At 52.5% G+C, this 23335-nt stretch overlaps 2 protein-coding genes and 1 pseudogene across 3 annotated transcripts; 2 read left to right on the forward strand and 1 right to left on the reverse strand.

The window, feature by feature from the left end:
- Window positions 1-461: 461 nt before the first annotated feature.
- Window positions 462-2271, forward strand: LOC123062225 (cysteine-rich repeat secretory protein 38-like). Its single transcript, XM_044485655.1, has 3 exons — window positions 462-1412; window positions 1672-1800; window positions 1947-2271. The coding sequence occupies exons 1-3, from the start codon at window positions 569-571 to the stop codon at window positions 1973-1975; spliced, it is 1002 nt and encodes a 333-aa protein (XP_044341590.1). The 5' UTR covers window positions 462-568; the 3' UTR covers window positions 1976-2271.
- A 6771-nt stretch (window positions 2272-9042) lies between these two features.
- Window positions 9043-11014, forward strand: LOC123062226 (uncharacterized). Of its 2 annotated transcripts, none has more exons than XM_044485657.1 (3): window positions 9043-10101; window positions 10253-10387; window positions 10508-11014. In XM_044485657.1, the coding sequence occupies exons 1-2, from the start codon at window positions 9222-9224 to the stop codon at window positions 10357-10359; spliced, it is 987 nt and encodes a 328-aa protein (XP_044341592.1). In that variant the 5' UTR covers window positions 9043-9221; the 3' UTR covers window positions 10360-10387; window positions 10508-11014. The 2 variants fall into 2 exon arrangements, with proteins under 2 accessions (XP_044341592.1, XP_044341591.1); XM_044485656.1 differs by having other exon boundaries at window positions 10511-11009.
- Window positions 11015-16043: 5029 nt separating this feature from the next.
- On the reverse strand, window positions 16044-22721 carry LOC123062224 (BTB/POZ and MATH domain-containing protein 1-like; annotated as a pseudogene).
- Between the last annotated feature and the right edge of the window lie 614 nt (window positions 22722-23335).

Here is a 23335-nt window from a genome sequence, read left to right on the forward strand (position 1 = left end):
CACCTAGATACAATATCCATCATATTGCGTCAATCCCTCTCTATTCCCTTCTAATACCAGGCTATATGTCGTTGCTTTATTAATGTTTGGCCCAGCTAACTCTCATAAAGTTTTTTAGAGCTGACTGTTTATCTACAACCCTATTTATATTTCTCTCTCATTCAACTCAACATAAAAATAATATTCAAATCTTTATGGCATGCTTACATCACCCTATCACATTACACTTGCTCTAAAAAGACGACTGAAGTTGTGAGGAAGTTTCTGTGGGTAATTCGCAAAGAAACACACCTCACATTTCAGTATCAACAGCGCTACAGGTCATCAGAGCCGATTTCAGCTATCGATCCAACACCTCACGAGGCGCGCAGTAGGCAGTGTTGCACAGAAAAGGAACGCCCGTAACAATTACGCAGCAGCGAGCCCGAACCCAAGTGTTTTTTTTTTTTTTTTTTTTTTTTTTCAAATCGGTGCGGGCAGTCGTTCACTTGTTCCACTGCCTCCGATCGGCGTCCCTCCTCCACCGGCTGTGCCGCTGTCACCGCCGGCGCGCGAGGCTGTCAGGTCCATGGCGTCCGCCTGCGCGCTCACCACCATAGCCATCCTCGCCGCGATCCTCTTCTACGTCCTCCTGCTGCTCAGCCGCGCCATGGAGCTGCGCTTCGCGGCCAGCTATGCCATGCTCGACTGCGCCCCGCCCCCTGCCTCGGACGAGGCCGCCGCCGCCGCCTTCCGGGACACCCTCCTGCCGCTCCTGGCCGCGCTGCCCGCGGCCGCCGCGCCGACGGGGTTCGCGTCCCTGCGGTCCGGCGGCGGCGCGTTCGCCCGCGGCCTCTGCCTGGGCGACCCCTCGCCGAGAGACTGCCTGGCGTGCCTCGCCGCGGCCGCCAAGAAGCTCACCGGCTGCGGCGCGAGCAGGCGCGCCGGCGTCTGGAGGAGCGAGGGCTGCTTCCTGGCCTACGCCGACGGCAACACCTCCTCTCCGCACGAGGGCGTGTTCCGCGACGTCGTCTCCTTCGGCGAGGAGGTCTACCGCGCGGTCATCTCCGTCAACGACGGCACGCTGCCCTCCTACCCCAACTGCTTCGACAAGCGGGCGCTCGTGGCGCTCGCGCAGTCCCTGGCGGGGCGCGGCGCGGCTAACAGCTCGGGGGCGCGCGTCGTCACCGACGCGGCCGCGCTCTCGAGCAACGCCACCGGGAAGAACGCGGTGACGCTGCGGGCGCAGTGCGCGAGGGACCGCGCGGCGGCGGCGGAGTGCGGCCGGTGCCTGGGGGACTCGGCGCGGGAGGTGCGGGCGTGCGGCTGGGGCCTCGACGGCGAGCACGAGCGCGTGGCCGACGTGCTCGGCTACAACTGTTTCCTACGGATCGAGACCTCCGTCCCACCACGGCCCGTGGCGAAATACATCAGTGAGTACTTCCTCTTCTCAGAAGAAATCTGATAAAGAGAAAGCAAAATTTGGAAATTGGAATGAACGCACCATGAATGCAATGTTTGGTTCCGGCAAATAAAAAATGAACGCAACGTTTGGCATTTCATGGAGCATTTAGGTAGTCAATGCCATCTGTGCGTAAGATGATCGGCATGCAGATTTGGACTCATCGAGCATGTGTGGTGTGGTATGCGTTGTACTCCAGTTCTAATCAAGTGCGTCTCATCAACGTGCAGTGCAACCAGTGGTTTTGGCCTTGTGCGCCGCCATACTGCTCGTGCTGGTCGTAACAGCGGTGAGCGCGTGCGTGAGAAAGAAGAGGGGCACCGGGAATGTGGCGGCGGCGGCGGCGGCAGCAGCAGCAGGTGCGTCTTCTGTCTCTCGGCTACGTACGTGTTCCCAAAATTAATCTGGAGTACATTCATGCCTGACTGTCAATCAGAATGTCATCCGATTTGATTGTTGAGCTCGGTCTAATTTGTGCCTCGCCGATGCGAAACAAATGAAGCAGGTCAGCAAGTGAACGGTGCTGCAAACTGAGGGAGATGGAGTCACCGGTCACCACCACCTTTGGAGTCATACGACCACCCTGCTGATCTGTTTCGCCGCGTGCGGAGATGGAGATCGGTCGTCGATGTTTTTTTTCTCTGGTTTGAGATCCATGCTTCCGTAGCTAGTAGCTGAACTAGTGGTGTGGGTGTGGCCAGGAATTGGCCGCTGCTTTGGCTCTGTCGTCCTGGGTGATACCAACATGAACCCATGTACTGATTGTCAACTTTATGTCCTAGATCAGTTCCAGCAGCCATGTGTGTGCCTATGCGTTCCTTAAAACTGCAGGCGAGACTTACTGTCGTCGCAATTTAGACTTGCAGCGTGATTGTTGATATCTCAAATAAAGTCCTAAATAAACAGAACAACAATTTTAGCAGGGCTGCTATAGGGCACTAGGCTGAAAGCGGCGAGTCTACCAGGGAGGCTTCAACAGGGTGAAGCCTACCCTCCAGAAAAACAAAATTTTATTTTACTACTAAACTAATCTCGTCCCAACCCAATAGCCCAACTTCTCAGCCTATGTATTAGCGAGTAGCGAACAAACAACGCCGCACACCCAGAACAGAACTGGCGACTCACAGCGGCGGCAGCCATGCTTCATACTCATACTCCAACCCTAGTGCCGCCCACGGGGGACCAGGGTGCCGCCAAGGGAGATGGTTGTGGTAGAGCTTAGCCGTAGCCACAACTGATTTAGGCGGGGGATGCAGGAGCTCGCCGGCCTGCCGACATGTGTGGGGTGCATGTTGTGAACGGGAGGGAGCCAGGGACGAGCTGGGCGGCTGCTGGCTGGGTAACTGAACCGGATGCACGTTAACTAATTTAGTGTCCAATGAAACTATTTGCAGATTCGCAAAAAAAAAAATTGAGGAGAAAACATACGAGTATATGCATAGTTCTGCAACTAGTTCTGAACCTATCCCAGCTTGTGCATATGTAATTCAAACTTTGGTTAAAATTTTCATATTTTCAAAAAATGTAAGAACTTCCAGTAGAAAATACATGTTTCCGATACTAATCTGGAAAAAATGAAGCTTATTTGAACCACGGGTTTATGAAGCAATGATTTGGTTCTTTAAAATGATGTTTAGTTCTCTTAGCGTTAACTTTGAGCCCACCCACCATTTTGTTTTTAGATTCGCCACTTGCTGAACCGATGTATCTTCATGAACAACAGGACGGTCGCTGTATTAAACATTATCTGAACTTGCCAGACGCTCAACGAGTATCTGAACATGCAGGAACTTGAGCATAGCAGGGACACTCGGAACTAAACTGAAGATGTCCAATGCTCGTAGTCGTCGCCCGTGACACTTCTCGTGGGGATGTCAAATATGCATGGACAACACGTCTGTAGCTCTCAGATCTTCCCAAAATCACTTTCATATTCCTCTAAACATTAGAGCAACTCCAACCGACCGATCCAAAAGAGCGGTGATTTCGTCTGCTTTTTATCCGTTTGGATTAGCCATTAATTAAAAAAGAGAAACAACATTAATTAAACATTAAAGCCGGCCATGAAGGGACGAGAGTCCACGCGTCCATATTTGCATTTAAAAAAACAGCCTAAACTATGAGGCGGCGCGCTGCCCTAGGCGTCCTCGTCATCGTCCTCGGGGTCTGTGAGGTCGATGAGCGTCGGCGCCGGCCCGGCCGAGGTGAACGCCGTGTTTCAGAGCGCCGTCATGTCGGGCTGTGCCGGCGCCGGGGTTGTGTGGCCGCCTGTGCAGCCGCGGCCTAGCGCGCCTCCTCCTCGGCCTCACGCTGCTCCTTCTCGAGGTCGCGCTCGAGCATCTCGAGGTACTCGCCGTCGCGGCGCTCCTTAGCCACCCTGATCTTGCGCCAGTGCTCGAGGTACGCCTGCTCCTGCGCCGGCATCGCTCCCATCCAGACCGGCGGCACACGTACCCACTCGTGCACTACTCCCGTCCAGGAGTAGCGCTCGATGAGGGACGGCTCGGTCTCCAGCTCCGGCTTGATAGGGGATGGCGGGGCCATCGGCGGCACCACAGTGTCGCCCGCCGCGGAGAGGGCAAGGGCCTGCGCCATTGCCGCCTCGTACCGAGCCTCCTCTTCCGCCTCCGTCGCCTCCGCCCTGCGCCGCTCGTCCTCCTCACTCTCCCGAAAAGACTGCCGCAAGTGCCGCCTGGTAGGCGTCCTCCGCCGCCTGGTCCTCCTCGCGGACGACGAGCGCCGGTGGCGGCGACCTCCGGTCGACCTCGCGCACGCCCTGTCGCCTCGCCTCCTCGTGCTCGAAGGCGAACCACCTCGCCCAATTGGGCGAGTCGGCTGCGTAGGCGGCCTCGTGGCGCTGCAGCGCCCGCCGGCGCCACACCTTCTCCGCGTGAGCAAGAGCCGACCGCGGCGCTACCGGCACTGGGATCCTATCTGGATCCAGATGACAGTCGTGCGGCAGCGTCACGTCGGGATACGGCAGATGCTGACGGTGCTGCCAGTGCCACTCCGCCTGGTGCACTGGCACGCTCACGCGCTGCCTCTGCCGGTGAGGCGCCGGCGCCGGCGGAGGCGGGAGGAACTCTGAGGGGAAAGGGGTGTCGGGGGACTTGCCCTTGGCCTTGCTGCAGCTGGCGCCGGAGAAGAGGCCCATCTCGCTGTGGTTGTGGTGGCTAGGGTTTGCCGGCGACGAGGATGGCAGATGTGGACGGCGAGTTTGGATGAGGACAGCCCCGCCGCATGGTCGGCTTAAAAAAGAACGAGCGCCGTCGCTGACGCATGTGCCCGTTGTCATAAATTAAGCTGACCGCGTGGGCAGCGGGTAGTTGGACGGCCGTCATGTGGGGACGCGGCGGATAGAGGAAGGCGCGCGAAGCATCCGTTCGGCATCCGCGCCGACGCATTTGGGGCGCAAATTTGGGCCACAAATGCGTTGGCGCGGACGTGACGCGGACGTGATTTGGGTTTAGGTCCGCGTGTTGGGCCGCTACTTTTGTTCGCGCCGATCCAAACAAATGCAGGCGGACGAAATGGGTCGCCTCATTAAAGTTGCTCTTAGTTGAATAAAGTGTGTTCTTAAAAAAACTTGGCATCATGAATAATTAATAGTTAAATGGACACCGGAAATGTATTCCGTAGCCTGATCTGAATTCTGAGTGTACCAGGATATTTTGGCTCTTTTTGAACTGTCTTGCGTTGTATTTCTTCTACGTTTGACTGTGCTGCGGAAAATTATGCACGAAACTTGACATAAGTTGGAGCACTAAAATAGACAAAAGCTGGATAAGCTGGATTATCATAATTCACGGTAATACATACACACTCCGGATTACAGTGTTTCATTGGATTTTTTTGGAAAACATTGGCAAAAGAGAGGTTTAGCATTATGAAAACGCCAGCGGCTGGCACATGCATGTGCAAGTGTAGTTCATTTGGTTACGGAGGGAAAGTTATATGGCTAAATGCTTAGGTGGCCGAAGTTTTCTCTCAAAATGTCACTGAAGATCAAAATCTTTATGTGGTAATTATTGTGGGATCGACTTTCATCTAGGACCGAGGTGCTTAAGAGGCATGACACGGGGATCGGGTTGTGCCTCTTGTGTGGTCTCCTGGAGACAGGAACCCATATCTTCTTCTCTTGCACGGCAACAAGAGCTTTTTGGAGTTTTGTCTGTGGGTTGTGGGGCCTAACTAGGAGGCCCGGGACCTGGCCGAGCTTCTCTAAACCAAGGCCAACCAGACGGGTAGGAAGAGGCGATTGTTTTGGCTTTGTGTTTATGATATTAGTTTGGATCCTATGGACAACATATAATAAGATGATGATTGAAAATAGTGATAGAGCTTGATCGGAATTGTAGGAGGGGCTAACCTATGTAGGAGTGGCCATTCAATCAAAGATTGGGCAAACCAGCATTATTCATGTCTAATTATGTGTTAACAATATAACAAAACTACACAAGCTGGGGAGGGGGGGGGCATGGCCCAGGTTGGCTCTAAGAAAGCTTCGTCACTGATTGAGAAGGTCTTCCTTTCACGAGCTTCTGACTCTTTCTTCAAATTCCTTATCTTTCTGCAGCATTGGCACCCTCTGTCTAGTCACCGTAGCCACGGTCATTTGGGACTTATGCTGGCGCTCATGGGCTATTCTCATTGTGGGCTTTTGGAGACTGAGCTCTTTTACTTTACCCGCTAATCAATATGGGCCGTCTATCCTCGAAATTCAAGGATGGTAATCGATCTATACTGCTCCACTGGACGAGCAAAACATAGCCTGCAGTATCAGTGGCACCGTCCGCTCTGCGTGCAGCAGTACACGCCCCGTGAGGGTAATTTAGGAAGAGAGAAATATTAGCCTACCTCGCGTGGGTGCACTCACGTGTCCATCAGGATTCCTACGTCTGCCTGGTTGCCTCCCAATTCTCGGTTGTGCTCGTCACCACCACGCCGTTGCGCTCCTGCATCGTCTTCTTCGATGACACCTCGATCCCTTCCTCCGCTGGCAGCCGTCATTGCATCTCACCTTCGTCCCAGAGCCCGTGTCCGTGTCCTCGGCCATGCTCATGGCCAGGCACTCCAGCGGTATGGCCGTATGACATAGTTGTGCGAGCCCAACGTGCACCTCTTCTTCAGGGCATCTCCAGCCGCGCCCCCAACAGGGCCCTCCAGGTCACTTTTTCGACGCCGGCGTCGAAAAAACTGCACAGTCGCGCCCCCAGGACGCCGAAAATCGCCGGTTCGGACCTTTTTTCCGCCCGGCGGTCACATGCCGAACCCGGCGCGCTGGGGAGCAGTTGGGGGCTCCGGCGCTAGGGAAAAGTACGCCTGGCCCACACCGATAGGGGAAAAGTCAAGGTTTTCTTCCCCCGACTCGCCTCGCACCCCCCGCGCCCTCGGCCACCACTAGCTATATCCCGGCGATGGCCGCCGCCCTACTCCGCTAGATAGTCATTCCCCGCCGGAAAATAGCAGCGCTTTGCCACGGCAGCCCCACCCACAGCAGCTGGGCGTTTCAGGCCACCGTTTCCGGCCGCGGAGGCGCGGTTTAACGACGGGTACACGCCCACCGAGCGCAAGGTGTTCGGCGTTTTGCCTGCCTCGGCGATGGACTCAGATGAGGAGGAAGAGCTCGCCACGCTGCTGGAGGAGGAAGCCGCGGCCGACGTCCAGGAAGAAGAGCATCTCATGGTGCTCGCCACCCTCGGCCAGCTGCTGGCGAGCAATGAAAAGCCGCGGCGAGGTGGCTCGGTGCCGGGGCGGATGAAAGCAAAGAACCGGCATCGTCTCCAAGGCTACTGCATGATCTACTCCGACTACTTCGCCGATGCTCCACTTCATGGCGAGAGAACATTTCGGCGCCGTTATCGTATGAGCCGAAAGCTCTTCCTCAGGATTGTGAATTCCATCCGAGAGTTCGACAACTACTTCAAGTGCAAGATGGATTGCACTGGCGCTCTTGGATTCACCTCCATCCAGAAGTGCACGACAGCGATGAGGATGCTTGCATATGGAGCTCCCAGTGATTCACTCGACGACTATGGGCGCATGGCCGAGTCCACCAACATAGAGTGTTTCTACAAGTTCTGTCGGGCAGTGGTGGCAGTGTTTGGGCCACAATACTTGAGAACACCCAATGCGGAAGACACTGCTCGGATCCTAGCCCAGAATGCAGCAAGAGGATTTCCTGGGATGCTTGGAAGCATCGACTGCATGCATTGGAAATGGAAGAATTGCCCATTTGGTTGGCAGGGGATGTACAAAGGCGCCAAAGGCGGTTGCAGTGTGGTGCTTGAGGCGGTAGCCACACAGGACCTCTGGATTTGGCACTCCTTCTTTGGTATGCCAGGAACTCACAATGACATCAACGTGCTGCAGTGCTTTCCTGTTTTTGCCAAGCTCGTTGAGGGCCATTCTCCTTCGGTGAACTTCGAGATCAATGGGCACCAATACAACAAGGGGTACTATCTAGCTGACGGCATCTATCCGAGATGGTCGACATTTGTGAAGACGATCTCAAACCCTGTGGCAGGAGGCAAGAACGCCTGGTTTGCGAAGCTTCAGGAGGCTTGCAGGAAGGATGTCGAGCGGGCATTTGGTGTGCTCCAATCTCGATTTGCTATTGTTCGGTACCCCGCTTAGACCTGGTCCAAAGATCAAATGTGGGAGATTATGACTTGCTGTGTCATCTTGCACAACATGATCATCGAGAGCGAGCAAGAAGACCCAGTGTTTGACACTGAACCATACTACAGGCAGGGTCCTCTAGCCGAAGTTGATCACCAGCTACCGGCAACTTGGACTGCCTATCTCAGTATGCGTCAGGAGATCCGAGACCCACAGGTGCATCATCAACTGCAGAAAGATCTAATTGAGCACCTATGGAGGCTCAAGGGGGACGCCGTGTGATGAAATACGAGTTTTTATTTGTTGAACTATATAATTTGTATTGAACTATTTATTGTTGTACTATTTTGTTGAAGTATTTGATTTTTCTATGATGAAATATGTGATAAGAATAATTGTGTTGATAATTGAACGTCGAGACACGGCGAAATCACGCCGAATATGGGCCTATTCTCGCCCATATGGGCCCTTTATTCGCTGAAATTGGGCTGCAAAGTGGGCCAATTTCGACGCTTGGGGGCGACGACTGGGCGAAAAACCGCCCCCAGAACCGAGGGCGATGTGCCAACAAGCGGGCGCCGGGGGAGGGGGGGGAGGAGGGGTTTAGGGGGGTGGCAAAGCAGAATGACAGCCCAAACAGAGCGATCGATTTTCCTCTTCTAATAAGTAACAACAAATGGATCAATTCCTGATGGGCTGAAATCACCAGAAAGATGACCAAACCACCCTCACAAAATCAACGGTGGATAATTGTATACTGCTCCCTCCCCTTGCTACCACTTGGTGGTCTTATTTACCCTTTTTCTTTTGTCTTTGTTCCAGCAGACTATTTTATTTTGTAGCCTTTGAATTTATTGTATGAACCTGTAATTGGTTTTATTTATAAAGTGGGGCGAAAGCATATTTCCTAAGAGAAAAAGAGAGGTGGTGGGAAAGGAGAACACATTCTATTTCAGTACCAACCACGCAGCGATCACAGTTTTCAGAGTTTAGCTATCGATGGAACACATCCACACCGTATTGCATGGCAGAGGAAAGAGCGTAGTTCCCTTGCTCAGCGTCTCCTCCACGCAGCCAGCCCGACCCGGTGCAGTGCATATGAACTGAGTCTGGTGCTCGTGGCTCCCTTGCGCAGCGTCTCCTCCACCGGCTCACCGCCATGGCCACGGCGCGCGCTGTTGCCGCGTCCATGAGGCTCACCTGCGCGCTCAGCACCTTAGCCATCCTCGCCACCATCCTCTTCACGCTCCTCCTGCTGATCGCTGGTGCCTTGCAGTTGCGTGTCCCGACCGGCTACGTGGTGGTCGACTGCGCCCCGCCCCCGCCCTCGGACGCCGCCGCTGCTGCCTTCCTCGACAGCCTCCTGCCGCTCCTGGCCGCGCTGCCCGCTGCCGCCGCGCCGACGGGGTTCGCGTCCCTGCAGTCCAGCGGCGGGGCGTTCACCCGCGGCGTCTGCCTGGGCGGCTCCGCGCTCAAGGAGTGCCTCGCGTGCCTCGCCGCGGCCGCCAAGAACCTCACCGGCTGCGGCGCGAGCAGGCGCGCCGGCGTCTGGAGGGGCGAGGGCTGCTTCATGGGCTACGCGGACGGCAACGCTTCCTCTCCGCACGAGGACGTCTTCCGCGACGTCGTCTCCTTCGGCGAAGACGTCTTCCCCGCCGTCATCTCCTTCGACGACGGCAAGCCGCCCTCCAACCCCAAGTGCTTCGACACGCGGGCGCTCGTCGCGCTCGCGCAGTCGCTGGCGGGGCGCGGCGCGGCCAACAGCTCGGGGGCGCGCGTCGTCACCGACGCGGCCGCGCTCTCGAGCAACGCCACTGGGAAGACCACGGTGACGTTGCGGGCGCAGTGCGCGAGGGACCGCGCCGCGGCGGCGGACTGCGCCCGGTGCCTGGGGGGCTCGGGGCGAGAGGTGCGGGCGTGCGGCTGGGGCCTCGACGGCGAGCACGAGCGCGTGGCCGACGTGCTCGGCTACAACTGCTTCCTACGGATCGAGACCTCAGTTCCGACGGGTTGGCCCATGCCCGTGGCGAAATATATGAGTGAGTATAGCCCTTCCCCTTCCTAATTCTTGGACGTTGCTGTACTTCTTGCTAGTTAGTGGCATCGAGCCCCAGTCTGTTGCTTGTGATTTTGATCGACGCGCCGCAGAGCAGCCTGCTAAATAAAGTGGGTCTCATAAAATGGCTGCAGAGGATCCCGTCCTGATAACCTTGTGCGCCGGCATGCTGCTCGCGCTGGTCGCCGCGGTAATCGCGTGCGTCCGTGGGAGGAAGAAGAGGGGCACCGGGAACGCGTAGCTGCCGCAGCCACCAGCAGCAGCATCAGGTGCGTTTCTGCCTTTCCCAAAATCAATCTACCCTACATTACTGTCAATCAGAATGTCATCCAATTTTGTTGTTGAGCTCGGTCTAATTTGTGCCTTGCCCCGATGCGAAACAAATGAAGCAGGTCAGCAAGTGAGCGCTGCTGCAAACTGAGGGAGATGGAGTCACCGATCACCACCGCCACCTTGGAGTCATACGACCACCCCGCCCTGCTGCTCTGCTTCACCGCGTGCGGATGAGACCGATCGTCGATGCTCTCGTAGCTGGTATTAGCTGGGGTACTAGTAGCGTGGCCACTGCGTTGGCTGTCGTATGGGGCGATATGAACCTATGTAATTACTGATCCACAACTCTATATCTTAGATTAGTTTAAGTAGTCATGTGTGCGTTCCTTGAGCTACAGGTGAGACTTGATGTAGTTGCAATTAGACTTCTGCAGCGTGATTGCTCATCTCTGCATGTTTTGGAAGGAAAATTGGACGTGGCACTGCGCGAGAATACACCTTATTTGGTGATCGGTCTCCACTAATGGGCGAAGGCACAACCGTTAGTACAAGGGATACCACTGACGTCCATCGATGATCTGTTGGTGGAGACCCATCCAACCCTCCTCTAGTGATGAACTTGATTTTTTTTTTTTGCGGGGGAGTGATGAACTTGAATTTATGTCCATTACTCGTGATGCAGGCATGCAGCCGAACAACTGCCGGGCAAAATTGTGTCAATCGCTAGAAAATTCAAATCCAAAATCAAAATAAGCATCGAGAAACAAAAAGAGAAATCTTCATGTGAATAGTGTGTCCTTTTTTGCTTTTGTCTTTTGTGACATTATTCATGCTGAATTTGTTTCTATTTTGTTTCTCAATGTTTGTTTCGAGTTTATATCTGAACTTTTAGAGGTCATGGCCACATGTCTTGGGAACATTCACAATTTTTTCAAAAATATTAAACATTTGAAATTGTCTTTCTATTTTTTTAGACAACCTCGCGAAATTTTTATTTAACTCGTCACACTGTTTACAAGGACGAAAGGAATCCTGTCGGGCTGGCCAAACCACACATGGCGTCCCGACGCTAGTGACAGTGCATGTTTCGCTAAGTTGTAAGCATCGACATTCGATCTCCTAGACTCATGAACTAAATTACATGAAGTGAAAAAAGAGAATTGTTGCTTGATTTCTTGGATAATCGCTCCATAAGTCGCTCCGCTGCCCTTTTGTACCTCTTGGACTACTCCTTGACAATCAGACGCAGCATGAATATGATGCAAGTTCAAGTCCCTGCACAAGTCCAGTCCTTCTCTAATGGCTAGAGCCTCAAGGGTAGCTGGGTCTCCCAGTCTGAAACGCATTGTCGACGCACCCAAGAACATCCCCGCATGATCTCCGCATATTGCTCCAACTGCTCCAAAGCTGCCTCCTCTGCTTACTGATGCATCGACATTTAGCTTTGCATGGTTCTCCAGCGGTGCTATCCATCTAGCAGGGGGCGATTGGACTGGCTCACTACCATGGCTATCTTGTGTTGTTGTTTGAATCTCCGTCAGGTAAGTGTTGATGAAAATGTGTGTTGCATGTGGGCTCTTGTATATATCCTCATAGTAAGTGTTGTTGAGCTCAGTGCATCATGCATAGGAAAGATCCACTTCTTTGGGCACTCCTCCCGGTTTATGCTGAGTTGATCAATGATTGGTTCAGAAGACAACGCCCAGGTGCTCCTTGATACAGGACACTCCGGTAAGGCATGTTTCCAAGTGTCATGAGCTCCACAAAGATAACAGGCTGCCGTTGTTGACATGTTACGATGATTCAATAGCTCTCCCACCGGTACAGAGTTCCTCGCCAAACGCTAGATAAAAACCCTAAGCTTCGATGGTACCTGAAGTTTCCACAGTTCCATCCATGTCTCCCCTTCTGCCGCTACATGAGAAGATTCATGTCTCCCCTCTAACCAGTCTTCCCGGTTCATCTTTGTTCGGACAAGCATTCTGTAAGCGGAGCTGACAGTAAAGTTCCCACGGGGTTCCTCACTCCAGGCCCAGAAGTCGTCTATCCGCCTCGTGCAAAGTGGAATTTTAAGAATGGCTTCCACGTCCAACGGGATGAACACAGACCATATCAGCTCCTCGTTCCAGGAGGCAGTAACTATATGAATGAGATCGGCAACCCTCCGTGGCGGATTCGGGATCAACGAGTGTAACGGCCTTCTGTAGCTGTCCCTAGGTATCCAGTTTTGCTCCCAAATGTGTGTTGACTCACCATGCCCAATCCTCCGAATGATGCCTTGGGCCATGACGTCTCTGCCATCCAGGATAGCTCTCCATATTTGAGATGGGTGTGACCCCAACTCTGCTTCCAACAATGAGCAAGTTGGATAGTAGACAACTTTCAAAATTCTCGAGCTTAAAGAAGATGGATCATGCAGCAACCTCCATGCTTGCCTTGCTAGAAGTGCAAGATTGAAAAGTTCAAGATCTCTGAATCACATACCTCCTATAAACTTCGGTTGACTCATAACGTCCCATTCCACCCATGTTGGCTTGCGTTTTCCTTGCTTGCTTCCCCATCAAAATTGCCTGATAATAAATGTTACACTGTCACAAAGCCCTCTCGGTAGTCTGAAACAAGACATCAAGTAAACTGGAATTGCCTGAGCCACACTTTTTATAAGAACCTCCTTCCCAGCAGCAGATAACAACTTTTCCATCCAGCCTTTCACTTTCTCCCACACCCTGTCTCTCAAATACTTGAATGTTCCATTCTTCGAATGTCCCACATCAGTTGGCATGCCCAAATTTTTCTCGCTAAGGGATTCGTTCTGCACTTGGAGCTGATTTTTTACTCCATCTCTTACGATGTGAGAACACCCCTTGCTGAAAAATATGATAGATTTTGCATTGTTAATTCTTTGGCCCGACGCATTGCAATATACTTCCAACAGGTTGGAAACTCGCTCTGCACCCTCCACACTAGTCTTGAAAAGCAACAGGTTGTCATCTGCAAACAAAAGGTGGTTAACGGCCGGGGCCGTCGGCGCCACCTTAATACCTGCCAACAACGATGACTGAGAACTGGATTTCAGGAGGCACGAAAGGCCCTCTGCTGCGATCAAAAAAAGGTAAGGGGAGAGAGGATCTCCCTGCCGAATTCCTCTGGATGGTTCAAAACTTTCAAGCTTTTCTCCATTGAATAGGACTGAAAAAGAAACACTCGAGATCATTGCCATCACTGTATCTATCCATGACTACGCAAACCCCAACTTCTCCATAATAGCTTTCAGGTACGGCCATTCGAGCCTATCATAGGCCTTCATCATGTCTAACTTCAAAGCACAATGGTTATTGTTCCTCGACCTATTACGCTTCATAAAATGTAAGCACTCATAGGCACAAATAATGTTGTCCGTTATCAATTTTCCCGGCACGAAAGCAGACTGTTTTTCAGAGATAATGTCTGGCAGTACTAGTTTCAATCTATTTGCCACCACCTTCGAGGCAATTTTATAAACATTGGGAAAATGGCCCGACACCAATTGAGCGGGATGCGAGGACAATGGGTGTGGCCCATTTCGTCCTAGCTTTGAACCTCCATTAGCCTGGTTCTCCCTGTTGGTGCTATTTTTATAGCACCGTTTCTACCGTGTGTTTCAATCTTGAAAAACACAATCAACGTGATTGTACAAAATCACCCATCACCAATTTTTTTTTACAAATACGCATCAGATGCGTATCATTTCATGATATGTGAAATAGAATAATAGGGATTACGACGAATCTCACACTATGTACGGCAAGAGGCGCAACGGAAAGACACAAACGAGCAGAGGAGGGGTTGCTCAGCCCAAGTGCAAGAATGCTAGGTTACAAGGATGATAGCATGCATGGACTGGCCTATCGGCTTGTCTCACCAAATCACCATCCTACTCGGTCTCAGAGCCCCTGCAAAGCGGGAAGCCCTCTTGTTTGTAAAAATAAAACGAAGACATTTTATGGCTAACAAGGCGAGGTGCAACATAACAAGACAACTTTTTTCGAAAAGGAAGATTATCTCCGGTCTCTGCATCAGGGCAATGCATACAGCCATTTTATTAATTATTCATCAAAATCTTACAAAATAATACATCAATAAGTCTGAAGCCATTATCTTGACAACATCTGTCATTACTCCTATTTAATTGATGATGGGGTGCGTATTGCTGGGGCCGACTGGCCGGACCTCACACCAAACTCAACATCTAGAATCGAAGACCTCAACCAAGCCGCAATCGCCAGGTCTGGGGCACACACCGGTCCAACGCACTCTCAGCGGGCATCACATGCACCCGCTGCAGAGTTCGCCGCCACCATGTTCTATCGATCCATATTTAGAGCAGGTACCGATGCATCGACCTTGCCAGACCCGCTGTCGATACCACCACGGCGCCAGACAACGCCACCTTCCTATGCATATCCAAGTCGTGCGGTGTGGCCTACTTGCGTCCGAGTCATACGTTGTGGATCATGTGCAAGTGGTGGGCGTTGGAGCGGCGGCTCTGAACGATGGGTGGGTGGCGACTTGGTGCTACGTGGTTAGCGAGTTCGTCTGCCCAGTTGACGCAATCCGTGGGATTGGTCAGGCTGGTATGCCAAGGCGGCGGCCTTGGACATCTTTGGCGCATCATTCGTGGTCTGCGGTGGTCGTCTTGGGTAGCATGGGCTACAAGGCGTCTGTTTGTGCGGCGATGCAGCTCGAGTACGTGCGGACCAAGTTGGAGCGGCAGCTCTGAATTCGGCGATGTGTGTTTGGCGCGACTTTGGTCTTCTATCTGTGGTTGACGAGGCTTAGTTGCTTGCGCGGTTTTTCGGCTTAATTTCCTCATAAACTTAGGCCATTATGTTCAGTTTTTTATCTGGTTTTCCTTATAAACTGGAGTAAAAAAATTAAATGAATTCAGTTGGGGAGCCCCCCCCCCCCCCCCCCCCCCCGACAGTTTCAAAAAAATAAAGTAATTGGAGGCAAAATCTTGAAATGATACACCGAAAAAAATGATTTACACTCTACTGGGAGATCAATACTTCTTTAAATACAATCGAAGGGCAGCCCATCTTCTTGCCTAGGCTTTGTGGCATTATGTTACAAACAACACGATGGCAGGTAATGGGTGTAGGCAATGCCTCTGTTGGGGAAGGACGATTTTTTAAAAAGATATTGGTATTGTATAAGAGACACATGAGGAATATGGTGTTATGAAGTTCCATATAAAATGAACATTCAGCATTGATCACTTATTTTGCCAAATACTCCCACGAAGTATCAAAAAATGTCTTATATTTTTATACGGAGGGAGTAACTTATTATTTCTATTTCCAACGTTTCACAAGATTTCAAAATAGATGTGGTCATGGTGGCTAGTTCTACTTAGAGAAATGGAATGACTGCATAAAAGGAATTTCGAAAAACAATAAATCTGCTGCTAGTCAAGTCAACACAGTAGAACAACGCTACTGATCTAGCATAGATTCATATATAGGGTGGCCCAATGACATCGAAGACATACACTTTGAGAAACTTACCCTTTTACAAAAGATCTAAGAACACAAGAAATAGGCAGACTAATCCCAGATTGCTACGGTCTCAACTGAACTAATTATACTCTCAAGTTAATCTACGGTCAGCATACTAAATTCTGCGAGTCTTAGCTGCTTTCTCCAATATATCAGCAATGAGAGAAGAACATGTCCTTTTCAGGGACTCATACCCCTTACTTGCCATCACACCAACCATTCTATTTGAAGAGTTGATGAATCCAATGCATGCATCTTTGAGCTTGCTGCAATGATGCTGGTCGGCTAAAGCTAAGGTGGTCGCAACAGTCCCGGTATGAAGAACCTCACAAAGTTTGATCTCGCACATGTACTTCATCCTTTCCATGGCGTACCTATCTGCGGCCACCAGCAAATGCCTAAGCATTTCTTCATACTCATCGTCATCCAGGTAATCCAATGGAGGCAACGAATCAGTGTAGATGAAGTGAAGCAGTCCTCTGAAAACAGCGGGCTGCATGTCTTCGACGGTTATGCTGCGGCTATTCTCATCCCTCATCGGGCCGTAGAACTTCACCCTGAAGACCGGCGACCGCATTGCGAGGATGATCTTATGAGCTGGGAAAACCTCCTCCTTGACCTTGAAAGACACATCGGATCCCTCCGTAGCCTCCAGCAAGCTGCTAAGGTTATCAACCAATTCGGACGGCAGCGCCTGGGCCTCGAAGTTAACCTTGACATCAGCCTCTTGTGCATCCTTCAACTCGATGACGGCAAGATTGCACTCGAGGATAAGGGTGTCCTCCAGAATGTACGACCACAGCTCCGTCCTCCTCATGAAATGGGTGTAGCCCGAGCAGCGGTGATAGTTATGTTAGACTTAGGGTTTTGGGAAACTGCACAACACCCGTTAAGGGTGTGGCTATCTCATATATATAAGGGGTACACCAAGGTGTACGATACAATATACAAGACATATACAGAAGCTATATGTAAATACAGTCTAACACCCTCCCTCAATCTTAACTATGCCCTGAAGTACAAAGTATGTTAAGATTGCGCCTGCAGCCTACAAACTGAGGTTGTGGAAGAGGCTTCGTGAAGATGTCAGCAAGTTGATCTTTGGAGGAGATGAACTTGATGTGGAGTAGCTTCTGTGCAACACGTTCCCGTACAAAATGATAGTCAACTTCTATGTGCTTTGTCCGAGCATGAAACACTGGATTAGATGAGAGATATGTAGCTCCAATGTTATCACACCAAAGGACAGGCGGCTGAGTTTGAGGAACTCCCAACTCTCTCAATAAGGATTGTACCCATATGATCTCAGCTGTAGCATTTGCAATGGCTTTATATTCTGCTTCAGTGCTACTCCTGGACACTGTAGCTTGTTTGCGAGCAGCCCAGGCGATCAAGTTAGGACCAAACAAGACAGCATGTCCCCCCGTGGATCGCCTGCCATCTGGATTACCAGCCCAGTCAGCATCTAAAAAAGCAGAAAGCGTAGGAGACGGTGCTGGCTGAAGGAGCAAACCATATGAGGCAGTAAAGCAAACATAACGAAGAATCCGCTTCATCGCTGTCCAATGAGAAGTCCGAGGAGCATGAAAAAATTGGCAGACACGATTGACTGCATATGAGATATCTGGCTGAGTGATAGTTAAGTACTGCAGGCCACCAACAACGCTATGATACTCAGTGGCGTCATCAGAGGTGAGAGGATCTCCATCAAACGCAGACAAACGATCAGTAGCAGACATAGGAGTCATGACATGTTTGCATTTAAGCATACCTGCCCGTCGCAACAGGTCCATCGAATACTTATGCTGTGTGAGTGTCAAGCCAGCAGAAGAACGTGAAACTTCCAGCCCAAGGAAGTAATACAACGTTCCTAAATCCTTCACCGCAAAATCTCCACTCAAGGAAGATATCAGACGGTCAGCAGCAGCATCCGAGGAGCTAATGAGGATAATGTCATCAACATATACCAGAAGATACATCGTCACTTGAGGTCGATGCAGAAGGAAGAGCGAGGTGTCAGCAGTAGAGGGAACAAAACCAAGTGACCGAAGAACAGAGCCCAATCTGGCATGCCAAGCACGAGGAGCCTGCTTCAACCCATAGAGCGCCTTGACCAGGCGACACAGATGATGAGGACGAGCAGGATCAACAAAACCAGGGGGCTGACGCATATAAACCTCCTCATCCAGAACACCATGAAGAAAAGCATTCTGAACATCCAGCTGACGAAGAAACCAGCCCCGAGTAACAGCCAAGGACAACAGAAGTCGAATAGTTGTTGGTTTGATCACCGGACTGAAAGTATCCTCATAGTCAAGACCATACCTTTGCTTGAACCCTTTCGCCACTAACCGTGCCTTATAGTGTTCAATAGAACCATCAGCATGCTTCTTAACCTTGAAGACCCACTTGGAATCAATGACATTGACACCAGAGACCGGAGGAACAAGCTGCCAAGTACCATTTGTCAACAATGCCTGATACTCTTGCTCCACAGCTTGACGCCAATGAGGAATCCCGAGAGCAACCTGGAAGTGACGCGGTTCAGCCGAAGGATCTTCCTTGACATGAGCAACACATGCCGCAAGCCAGGCGACCGTCCCATCTTTGCGTTGCTTGGGACACACAATACCGGATCGACTGCGAGTATGTGGTCGAAGAGGAACGGCCGCAGGTGGTGCAACCAGTGGCAACGGCCCCGGCGATGAAGAAGTATCCGACGCAGCCGGTGACGAAGCAGGGGCGACAGGTGAGGACGAGGCCGACCCAGGGGAGGCCGACCCGGGCGACAGACTCGACTGGATGGGCGAGTCAGTTGGCTCAAGGCCAACCGAGGCGCGGCAGCCCAGCCCAGGCGAGCTCGCCGGCTCAGGAGAGGCCGGCCCAGATGGGAGCACCAGCTCGGGGGAGGCCGGCCCAGATGGAATCACCGGCTCGGGGGAGGCCGGCGCAGGGGAGACCAGCCCGGGCAAGGCCGGCCCAGGCGGAACCGACCCAGCCTCAGAAGAGGCCGGCACGGACGGAGCCGACGCTGAGGCGCCCAGTCCAGGCATGCATGGCGCATGCACAAGGCCATTCGCCACGTCGGGTGCAGTTGATGGCTCCGGCTCCTCCAGCAACTCGAGGCGAACTCCACGACCCGTTCCTGCAGCATGATTAGGCAACAACGCAGGAGAATATGCAATATCAACAAATTGAGCAGGCAGTGGAGGGGTGGATTGCAAGGAGGAGGCTGGAGGTGTGGGAGTTATGGACAAAGACGAGAACGGGAATACACTCTCGTCAAACACAACATCACGCGAGATGTAGACACGGTTGGATGGAATATGAAGACACTTGTACCCTTTGTGAAGAGAGCTATACCCAAGAAATACACAAAGTTTGGACCGAAACTCGAGCTTGCGCTTATTATAAGGACGAAGATGAGGCCAGCATGCACAACCAAAAACTTTGAGAAAAGTATAATCTGGAACCTCATTAAGCAAAGTTCAAGTGGTGTTTTCATCCCAAGGAGACGTGTAGGAAGCCTATTTATGAGAAAACAGGCAGTAGAAAAAGCATCACTTCAAAAACGAAAAGGTGCAGATGCATGAGCAAGTAAGGTGAGACCGGTTTCGACAATGTGACGATGCTTACGTTCAGCCGTGCCATTCTGCTGATGTGTATGAGGACAAGACACGCGATGCGAAATCCCAAGCTTATTAAAAAAGGAATTGAGGTTGTGATATTCACCCCCCCAATCTGACTGAACATGAATGATCTTATGCTTAAGAAGATGCTCAACATGAGCTTGAAATTGCAGGAACACATCAAACACATCGGATTTACGGTTGATAAGATAAAGCCACGTGAACCGACTATAAGCATCAATGAAACTGACATAATAATTATGACCGCTCACAGAAGTTTGGACATGCCCCCATACATCAGAATAAATAAGCTCAAGTGGAGTTTTGACGACACGACTCGAATCAGAAAACGAAAGCTGATGACTCTTGCCTTGTTGACAGGCATCACAGACTGTGGCAACATCTTTATTGGACACAACGGGAAGACTATGACGATGAAGAACATTACGAACTATGGGAGTGGCAGGATGGCCGAGCCGTGCATGCCAATGAGTAGGCGACACACGGACACCAGTGAGTGCTCGAGGGGCAGAAGGCAGATCAAGTGCATATAATCCATCGCGCAGGCGACCTCTAAGCAGAACATCCCTCGTGGCCCGATCCTTGATAAAAAAATAAAAAGGATGAAACTCAGTGAAAACATTGTTATCACGAGTAAGCTGAGGAACAGACAATAGGCTACGAGTAGCAGAAGGAACTCTAAGGACATTACGAAGATGGAGAGATTTCTGTTTATGAGTTAAAAGAGAGGCCTGACCAACATGTGATATGTGCATACCTGCTCCACTGGCGGTGTGAACCTGATCATTACCACGGTATGGCTCCTGAACTGAGAGTTTGCCCATCTAGCCCGTCAAATGATTCGTAGCGCCCGTGTCCATATACCATGTTGGATCAATGGGATATGATGTAGTGTGGCCTGCTTGACGAGCAGGCTCCTGAGTGGCCAAAGCAGCTTGTTTCTCGTTGCCTTTGCCATTGTTGCCGACGCCGAGGAAGTCCTGCTTGAAGCGGTGATGACAGCGGGAAGCAACATGACCTGGAATGTTGCACAGTTGACAAGGGAGCTGAACGCCACAAGAAGGGCAGCAGGCACACGAACGACCACCCCCAGTCGTGGGGAAAGGGGCTGCGGCAGGCGACCGCGGAGCCTGCAAAGTCAATGGTGCTGTTTTGCCCGCTGCAGTTGACTTGAAGGGCTTCCCTTTTCCACGAGTGGCAGCGTTGGCAGCCATGAAACTCGGATTGGTACGGCGGGACTTGATGCGCTGTTCCGTGGCAAGGAGGCGGGCGTAGAGCTCACGGGGTTCAAGTGGAGTATCACGGCCATTGATGTTCTCAGCAAGGTTATCATAGTCGTCATCCAGACCGTTCATGACGAAGGTGGTGAAGTCCTCTTTGCGAAGCGGTTGACCAATGGAAGCCAGAGTGTCTGCGAGACGCGTCATCTTGCCGAAGTAGTCGGTAATGCTGAGGTCAAGAAGCTTTGTCTCTCCCAGTTCTGTACGAAGAGTGTGAGCACGAGCCTGCTGCTGAGATGCAAAGCTAGTGTGAAGGGCAGACCACGCCTCCTGGGACGTGGCAGTGAAGAGAACCAAGGAGGACACCGCCTCGGTAAGCGACGACTGGATCGCCGAAAGTATGGCCTGATCCTGAGCCACCCACGCATGGTATGCCGGGTGATGTGGTGGAGGACACGGCAAGGAACCGTCGACGTAGCCCTCCAGATAGCGACTGCGGAGAAGTGGCAGCACCTGTGCATGCCATGACAGATAATTGTCCGTCGTCAGCTTCACTGGGATCAGATGCGCGAAGTAGAACGGCGTGCTGGCCACGGCATGATCAGCAGGAGGAGGCGCCGTGTAGTAGGTCATGTGAGATGATCCACCAGATGCAGCCATGGCCGGAGGGTAGTAGCCGCCATACGGCAATGGCGGCGGCGGGGCCCTGTCCGACCCAGCGTTCGCGGCTACAGGTGAAGGCGCGTAGGGCGCGTAGGGCGCCGCTGCAACAGCGGCAGGAGACGCAGCCACGGCGGGCGCGTAGGGCGGCGCCCCGTAGTGGCCCGTTGATGAAGTAACGGCCCCGTAGGGGCCATAGGCCACCGATCCGGCAGGGACGGGCGCCGCCCCGTAGGGGCCTGCGGGCGGGAGTGGAGCAGCCCCGTACGGGCCGTAGGCTGCCGATCCAGCGGGGACGGGCGCCGCCCTGTAGGGGCCTGCGGGCGGGAGTGGAGCAGCCCGGGCCGTAGGTGGCCGATCCCATCCACGGACCGGTGTACGAAGGATCCCCCGGGGCCGGCGGAGGCGCGGCCGGTGACGACGGCGGTGGCTGATCCGAGGAGGCGCCTACCATCGAAGATTGGCCGGTGTAGACCGAAACCAGGGGACGCGAGGAGAGGAACGGCGACGCAGGCGCCGTGACAGAAGCCGGCGCGACGGCGGCGACGGAGTTGGGCGCGATCGCGGTGGCGGAGGCGGCGGCGGCGGCGGCAGCAGCAGCGGAAGACATAGGACCGGTTAGGGTTGATACCTTGTTAGACTTAGGGTTTTTGGGAAACTGCACAGCACCCGTTAAGGGTGTGGCTATCTCATATATATAAGGGGTACACCAAGGTGTACGATACAATATACAAGACATATACAGAAGCTATATGTAAATACAGTCTAACAAGTTATCAGTAGAGTTAAACACCAGCGGCTCGTACTGGCTGGGGATCGGCCACGTGAAAGGCGGCGGCGGCCAGGCTTGGTCGACCACCCTCATATGGTGGAGCGCCCTCGCCTCTGCGTTCTGGGTCTTGAGCTCGAGGAAGACTGAGACGTAGTCCTTCCTGTCCTCGTTGACGCCGTCGGGGTAGAAGTAGACGCACCAGTCGTGGCCGCCGACGCGGAAGGTGGTGGACCGGATGGACTTGCCGACGCCGAGGCCCCTGCACAGGCTGTAGCCATCGATCTTGAACAGGTGCATGCCCTGCGCGGTCTCCGGGCGCAGGCCGACGCCGACATCGTCCGTGGTGGGATCCGGGATGCCGACATTGTTCGACTGGCGCAGCGGGGAAGGAGAACGGGGACGAGGCGATTCGGGAGGAGGGGAAGGCGGCGCGGCGAGGCGATTCGTGAGTTGTTTTGTTTTGTTTGAGCTGTTAGGATTTGACGATTCGTGTGGGGCTTCTGCTTTGTACGTACTACTTGGAGGGCTCCTGTACTTATTATTGCGCGTGGCTTTTTCCGATTCGGACACAGCAGTACCTTTTCCGATTTAAACCCGGTCAGATTTGAACATCTAGCTGTTTTCAGCTTCCTGCCCGTTCTGCAATTCCTCGTGTTCATCCGTAATTAGGAAACAACGGCGAGTATACGGAGTGGCATCATAAACGAAAAGAGCAGCATTTTCAAAAAAGAGAGAGCCATCGATGGGGTGCCCAGATCAGTCACCTTCTCCATTGTTGATCCTGCACCATGTGACCGTCTGATTTGTCGACTCCTTCATTCTTTCCCCACACAAACGCGGAGAGAGAGAGAGAGAGAGAGAGAGAGAGAGAGAGAGAGAGAGAGAGAGAGAGAGAGAGAGAGAGAGAGAGAGAGAGAGAGAGAGAGAGACGTGCCCTAGCTCATAGGCTCGCGGGCATTGTCCCTCCCCTCTACAGGACCATCGGTGCGCCGCACTCCGCCTTGTCGTCGACAGCGTGACAAGTTGGCTAGACATGCTTTTACTTCAACTCTAATGTTTTTTGGGATAATATTCCTCCTAGTTTTATTGTTTCGAATGTAATAGA

This window comes from Triticum aestivum, chromosome 3A (assembly GCF_018294505.1).
Source record: "Triticum aestivum cultivar Chinese Spring chromosome 3A, IWGSC CS RefSeq v2.1, whole genome shotgun sequence".
NCBI lineage: Eukaryota > Viridiplantae > Streptophyta > Magnoliopsida > Poales > Poaceae > Triticum > Triticum aestivum.

Excerpts from the sequence above, each read along its gene's own strand:
- LOC123062225 (XM_044485655.1), top strand. The coding sequence starts at position 569 with ATGGCGTCCGCCTGCGCGCTCACCACCATAGCCATCCTCGCCGCGATC. Across the intron at positions 1,413-1,671 it reads GCCCGTGGCGAAATACATCA|TGCAACCAGTGGTTTTGGCC; the intron begins GTGAGTACTTCC and ends ATCAACGTGCAG. Across the intron at positions 1,801-1,946 it reads GGCGGCGGCAGCAGCAGCAG|GTCAGCAAGTGAACGGTGCT; the intron begins GTGCGTCTTCTG and ends CAAATGAAGCAG.
- LOC123062226 (XM_044485657.1), top strand. The coding sequence starts at position 9,222 with ATGGCCACGGCGCGCGCTGTTGCCGCGTCCATGAGGCTCACCTGCGCG. Across the intron at positions 10,102-10,252 it reads GCCCGTGGCGAAATATATGA|AGGATCCCGTCCTGATAACC; the intron begins GTGAGTATAGCC and ends AAATGGCTGCAG.